The sequence below is a fragment of the Octopus bimaculoides genome, chromosome 13, assembly GCF_001194135.2.
Source record: "Octopus bimaculoides isolate UCB-OBI-ISO-001 chromosome 13, ASM119413v2, whole genome shotgun sequence".
Taxonomy (NCBI): Eukaryota; Metazoa; Mollusca; class Cephalopoda; order Octopoda; family Octopodidae; genus Octopus; species Octopus bimaculoides.
In genome coordinates, this window is record NC_068993.1 from 59,508,894 (window position 1) to 59,516,480 (window position 7,587).

General features: G+C 37.5%; 1 protein-coding gene across 1 annotated transcript in view; it reads left to right on the forward strand.

The window, feature by feature from the left end:
* Positions 1 to 2,785, forward strand: part of LOC106867221 (zinc finger protein 721) — an 8,130-nt gene extending 5,345 nt beyond the window's left edge. Inside the window, exons 3-4 of the mRNA XM_052972270.1 lie at positions 526 to 578; positions 1,481 to 2,785. Coding sequence (XP_052828230.1) covers positions 526 to 578; positions 1,481 to 2,533 — 1,106 coding nt within the window. The 3' untranslated portion in view covers positions 2,534 to 2,785. The remainder of the gene's footprint in view (positions 1 to 525; positions 579 to 1,480) is intronic.
* Positions 2,786 to 7,587: the final 4,802 nt, after the last annotated feature.

A 7,587-nucleotide genomic window follows, 5' to 3' on the forward strand; every position in this document is an offset into this window, starting at 1 on the left:
ATCGTATATACTAGAGTAAAAGTCGATCCCCTATTTGGTGATCTTTCGGTACTTATATCGAATTTGTGCCCCTATTTTTGGCAAAAATATGGGTAATTTTCCATGGACCCATATAGAAGCTCACCCTAGTAATTCACGAACAACAGAACAACATTTGTTGGTGAAGGTACAGTGTTATCCTGTACAACTCTACACCATATTATGGACAATATACTGGTGATCCAGCAAACCTCTTTTGAAACACCCCGAGTAGGTATCAGGTGCCTGCACCGTATTACAGTAGGTAGTGGCATGCTGGTACCAGGTAGGTAGATATGTTACCTGTGGAGATATAACCTAATTATGAGATATAGATTAATTTCACTCAGCTAGTCTGGTAAGTTTGATGGATACAAATAAAAGAGATAAGGTAAATATTTTTAAGAGCTACGTGGCTTTCTTTATGGGTTTTGTTATTTATTAGGACGTGTGTTTTGATGCACAGAATTCGTAATATTACTAATTGTGTTGTTTTTATTCGCTTAGAGGTCGTTTGGATTTCTGTTGCTGATTATAGCTTGAATTTCAGCCGCTTAAGAGTATTATCCATAGAATAGTCGGCCCCTAAATTTGGCCTTAAAATATGGTCTAAAAAATTCAACTTTTACATGAGTATATACGGTATATTTTTTACTTGTTTCAGCCATTAGAGTGCGGCCAGGCTGGGGCATCGCCTTAAAAGGTTTAGTTGAACAAATAGATCCCAACTGTTGCAAGTCTGGTACTTAATTATGTCGGTTACTTTTTGCCCAACCGCTATATTACGGTGACGTAAACGAACCAACTAAAAAAATTCTTTACCATCCTTCATCCTGAAATTACCATTCCATTCTTGAAAAAGAATTCTTTAAAATTCCATTTTTCAACATTTCGTTCGTGAAGAATATGATTGCAATTTTGAAAGTAGTATCTATAAAATGATAATTTCAGTTGTTTAAAAAGTAGATACACTGGAGGAATTCATTTGTTCTGGTCAAGGTTTCACTTCTACAATTTATAACTATAGTAATGAAATGAAATTTATGCTGTTTATGCATTCTTGAAATCTTATACTGTTTTCCTTATTATTTCAGAATCAGAGCAGAAACTGGCATAAACAATTTCGTTTTTACACAACAGAAGCATCAACAATATTTATCATCTTTTAAGGACAAAAGATGTTAAACTGAACAAATATAACCATTTTCATATAAATTTAATGAATTACGTTGAAAGATTTCCTCTGGGTAAGATTATTAAGCAACATTTGTGTGTGTCATTCTCTGGAATGAGTCCAATACAATTCTGCATTTTAAATATATTCAGGTAGATTTATGAAGCACTTTGCATCCAGATGATGGACATATAGCAGAAGGAATATTTGTTAGAAATAAATTATAGAAAGAAAAGCAGCAAACATATATTGTGGTAAGAGAAGAAAAATTATTATTGAATGAGTTAAACAACTGTTACTTTTGGTTCTAAAAAGATGGCAAAAAGCTTGGCAAAGTCTTCATATGAATGTGATATCTGTAACAAGTCATTAACTTCAAGAAGCACTTTAACTGCTCACATACGTATTCATACAGGAGAGAAACCATATCGCTGTGATATCTGTGGTAAAAGGTTTACTAGAAGAGGTGAATTACCTGTTCATTTACGTGTTCATACAGGAGAGAAACCATATCGGTGTGATATCTGTGGTCAGTCATTCATGCGTAAAGATATTTTAACTACACACAGACGTATTCATACAGGAGAGAAACCATATAAATGTGATATGTGCAGTAAGTCATTTGCTAAAAGTACTAACTTAACTGATCACAAACGCATTCATACTGGAGAAAAACCATATCACTGTGATATCTGTGGTAAATCATTCAATCAAAATAACCAGTTAATTACACATAGACGCATTCATACAGGAGAGAAGCCCTATCACTGTGATGTCTGTGACAAATCATTCTCTCGAAATGATGAGTTAACTACACACAAGCTAAGTCATACAGGAGAGAAACCTTATAGGTGTGATATCTGTGGTAAATCATTTACTCTAAATAATTCCTTCAATGTACATAAACGTATTCATACTGGAGAAAAACGATTTATTTGTGATATTTGTGGTAAAGCATTTATTCAAAATCATTGTTTGGAAGTACATAAAAGCATTCATACTAGAGAAAAATTATATCGCTGTGATATTTGTGGCAAAGCATTTACACATAGTCCATCTTTAATTGTACACAAACACATTCATACAAGGGGAAAGTCGTATTGTTGTGATATCTGTGGTAAATCATTCTCTGATCGTACTGCTGTAACTGTACATAAACGTGTTCATACTGGAGAGAAGCCATATCATTGTGATATCTGTGGTAAATCATTCTCTTACAAAAATGTGTTAACTAAGCACAAATGCATTCATATGGGAGAAAAATCATATCAGTGTAATATCTGTGGTAAATCATTCTCTCAACAGGATGATTTAGCTATTCATGTCTGTATTCCTCATTGAGATAAAGAATCTCCTTGTGGCAGATAAGAGACTGAACAATCCCTTAACTGTATGCATTCATACCCATGTATGGAACTAAATAATAAGGAATAAACAAATCATAAAATATAATACAAGGTGTTCAAAAAGTCTCTCCACAGTAAGTATTTTATTGTAAAAGAAATATTTATAAGATGGTGTAAGACTACAAAAGAATATATACAGTCTTTGTATTTTTATAACAATTTAAACTCTAAATAAAACTGGTTTACTATGAAATTATCCTTTTTTTAAATTTTTGTTATAACCAAGTCTTGTTTGCACATTTTCTAAACTGATTTTTACCAATTGTTTATCCTAAAGCTATTTAATTTATTGACATTATTTGATACAAGATATGATCTGATGTTATGAGGAAGTGAATGAGATATAAGTAATAAGATGATATTGTAGATGAAATGGTGATGATGGTGGCTTTCATTTTATTGTATTTTAAGAACAATGGACATGATTTGTATTTTCAATAGAGTAAAATTACAAATATTTGAGAAATAAGATGGTGGCGTGTAGCATGTATTAACCACAATGTATTCCTGCTATTAACCTTTACTAAATGAAATCACTGGTTGAACTTAGCACGAATCAAACAAAATGTTGGACAAAGTGTAATACAGAAATCCACAACACTGCTCCTCCTTTCAATTTGTCATCCTCCTAACTGCTACAATCTGTTCTTGTTATCATCATCATCCTCATTGTTTAACATTTTCCAGGCTGGAATAGACTGGACAATTTAGTCAAATGTGGCAAGCCATCTCAAGTTCCAATGTCAGTTTAGCATGGTTTCTGTAGCTGGACGGCCTTCCTAAAGCTGACCACTTTACAGAGTGGTCAGCTTTATGAATGGTGCTTTCTTTGTGTCACTAGCACCGTTCAGGTCGCTGGGTAACTTCAGAAACAGAAAAAGAACAGGGAAGAAGGAAAAGAAAAAGATCCCACAACTAAATGGGGAGTATTTGAGAGAGAAAGGGAGTGGGGAGGGTGTGTGGCATGTGCCGACTTTGCCCTCAGGTGATTACAGCAAACGGGTAGTACCATAAATGGTGGAGTGATGGTTTTAGAGAATGAGAATTGAGGGAGATGTCTGATGTGTCAGAGACAGCAGAAGACATGCAGTGATTTTAGGATATTTATGTAGGAATGGATGGATTTACTCAAGCAAAGCAAATTGCTTGTCAGTTGTCTCAGTCCTTTGTCATCACCTCTTTAAGTAATTAGTACTTCGTTATATGGCTTTTCTCATCCACACACATCACATCATCAAACCAGTGAGGTTTTCTTTCCTGCACACTACATCTCATTCCTATTATGCCTAATGTTTCTCTCAGCATATGAACACTTTTTCATACTTCCACAGTGACATCCTGTGAAACATACAAGCTTCAATCCTCTCTAGTCATTGCATGTGCACTTTTGTCAGAGCCCATGTCTCACTATCATGTTGCATTGCTATTCTACACAAGCATCATACGATCAGAAAGAGGGATCTTTTGTTGCTGACAGAGGTAATAGCTCTGAACTTTTTCAATCCTATTCTTATTCTAGCAATTACATTTTATGGACATCCTCCTCCACTGCTAAGTAATTCTCCATATTTAATAACCTTTCGTAGTAGCACTTCCACACTTCTTTACAGAGTCACTTAGTGCATACATACCATTTTCCACCCATACACATTTTTATCCTCAACATCTTGATACTCTCTACTACACTGTCTAGCGATCTGGAACACTTCTAGTTTCTGACCCTCTGAGCATCTCTAGATCCTCATGCTGTAACACATTGGCAATCTTCGTAATTTCTGCTCCTGCTCTTATTAGGTAAACCTGTCACCAAGCTTGCTTTTTAAGTCTCTCTATCTTTTCCGTCTTTCCAAACCTGTCTCCACATTTTATGGCCTTCTCTCATCACCTCACTGTTCCACCATCATGTCTGGTCTGGCTGAAGCTCTTCTCCAGTCTCAGGTTTAGTCTGTCACCCTCAGTATGTTGTAATAATGATAAACCTTCTTGCTACTGGTGCAAGGCCTGATATTCTGGGGAAGGGGTTCAGTTGAATATATCTGTGATGCATGTAACCTTTTAATCTGCAACACTAACTCCAGGAAGCCAGACAGCCACCTGGTAACCTATCAATCAGGTGACTCTGCAAGCCAGATTGATTTCATCCTCATCAGACAGCGGGATGCAGGGTTGCTCTTAAATACAAAGACCCTCCCGGGTGAAGAATGTAACCCCCAGCATAAACTAGTCATTAGTGGTTTTAGACTCGAGGCCAGAAGGATGCCAAGAAGCAAACCAATCCAGAAAAGAAGGATTTGGAAGCTAAAGAATCCTTCACATGGTCACAGATTGAGGGACATCCACATCAAGAAATTTGATGTGAGGGAGGAGGAGCTACAGACTTCGGACATAGAAGGTAGCTGGAAATTCCTACGGGACAGCTTAATGAGTGCCACAGACCAAGTCTGTGGATGGTGCTAAGTCAATTCTATAGATAGAGTAATGTGGTGGTGTATTAATACAGTAGACAAAGCCATTAGAGCAAAGAAACAGGCCTGGAAAGCCTGGAAGAGTGGGGGTAGCAGGGAACTGTACCAGATAGCCAGAAGAGAGGCTGGGCGACAGGTATACATAACCAAGGGAGAAGCAGAAAATAAGTTTGCCAATGTCCAGCGACATGTGGACCAAAGAACTGAAGAATTTCAGATTGCAAGACAGTGTGTGAGAGAAAATTGTGATGTCACCACCAACATCCCCACACACCGATGATCTTTGTTAGCTCAGAAAAAAGGTGGGATCTGAATTGCCTGCCATGGTCTGTGGTAATGGTGGTAGGAAAGCTGTAGCACAATATACATCCTGATACCAGGGCTTACGCTACAGATTCAGCAGAAATGTCAGTTAATGGAATCGCTTCAGGCCATAGGCTGAAGCGGTCAATGCAAATCAAGATATATGTAAACCCCTGACTGACAGGCCAGGGTCCCACAAGATCAATATGTATGTGAGAAAAACAAGCATCAAGGGAGTTAAGAGAACAGAGAGTTGTACGGATGTGCTTGTGTAACTTAAACTTCTGGCACTGAAGACAAGAACAAGACCATTCAGGAATTTCATGTCTCATGTTTGGCTGAAGAATCTAGCCATAATGAGTTTTACTTAAGCCACAATGCCAGGATGAGCAAGATTGTGCAAGGCGTTGAAAACCACTCTACAATGTTTCTCCGGAACAAAAGAATGAGGTGATTGTTTTAACATGTTACACAAGGTGTTCTTGTCAGCAGTCAGTATAGGTAGGTACTTGAATTTAGAAGTCAAAAATTCTGTAGATGTGGTGTCTAAGGTGTCCAAAAGGGACTGGTCTGAGGCTGAAATAGTCAAATCAATTGCAGAAGTGGATGCCAAGGAATTGGTTGGCAAATGGAACAAATCAGCAGCAGCACTATTCTGACTTCCTGAGATATGTTGAATGTTGCTGATAAACTGGGAAACGAAATCAAGATGTCTCGTCTTCCTCGGCAAATATTTCTCAGGCTTGGACCATAAGGAACGTAAAAGGTTTACAATACATGTAGATAGTAAAATATCTTCATTCAACGAGATGACGAACGTGTTTCACTGACAGGTAAATCACTAATAATTTGTGCCCAAAAGTACTATAACGAGTTTCAACTAGTTTTAGCTGCCAAGACAAGAGAAGAATGCCAAAGGTTGCATATGCTTTTAGAGAAATAATACAAGCAGCTCGAATATCCTCGAGAAAACCTTTATGCGACAACCAATCTTTGATGAAAAATGCATGATTATGGTGATGTGCACGGGGAGTAGCTGCTGTGCTTAGTGACCTGCTTTGGCATTTCTCTGACTTGAATATGACCACAGTTGAATGTACTTCCTGGCATTCTGGCCAAAGTGATGATGATACCAACATAAGTTTAACAAAGAGGCAGGAGATAAAGAGTATTGCCTAAGGGAGGATGACCAACTGAATACTCTCCAGCTTGGCAAATTCTGTGCAGCGCATAAGATATTTGCCTGCTGAGTGAGTTCCAGCTTGCTCTGGAGTGTTGCCGATTGTGTGGGGTCACACTGCTAGAATAGGAAGGGCTGCTCAGTCATGGCTTTTCTTGGACTAAACAACAACGGAGGAGCAATAGAACCTCTACATACTTGCACGATCTGCTAGAAACAAATGTCAAATTTCCTCAAGTTATACTAATCAGTTTTGATTGGAGGAATATGTTCATTAATGTATTCCATGCTATACAATGCCGTGATGCTGTGTAGGCAGCCAGTGCCAGGTGACTGGTCCCGTGCTGGTGGCACGTAAAAAGCACCATTCAAGCATGGTCAATGCAATGCCACTACCACCTGACTGGCCCTCGTGCTGGTGGGGCATAAAAAGCACCCACTTCACACTTGGAGTGGTTGGCGTTAGGAAGGGCATCTGGTTGTAGGAACTTTGCCAGTTCAGATTGGAGCCTGATGCAGCCTTCTGGCTTACCAGCCCTCAGTCAAACTGTCCAACCCATGCCAACATAGACAGCGGATGTTAAACGATGATGATGACATACAATATATTTATTGGTGAAAATCAGTTTAGAAAATACAAAAACAAAAACAAGCTAATTTCATAGTAAACCAGTTTTATTTAGAGTTTAAATTGTTATAAAAATTGATAAAGACTCGCAGCCAGAACTTTGGAATTTACACTTGAAATGACAAAATGCTCGAGATGACAATCATCATTATCATCATTCAATGACGCTGATGATGATGATGATGTGGTCCAACACATTCCAGCATTGATGACGATAATTCAAAACATTACCCCACTAATTTTGTTATTATGTAAAGTTTAATACTACAATGACAAATTAACATTAATTTTCATCATAAACTATGTCATAGATAAAATTATAGGTATTACCAACAACAGAATTAATCTCTGGATAAAATACAATAATGATAAAACAAGAATCAATATAATATACCTGAAAGAATATACACAAC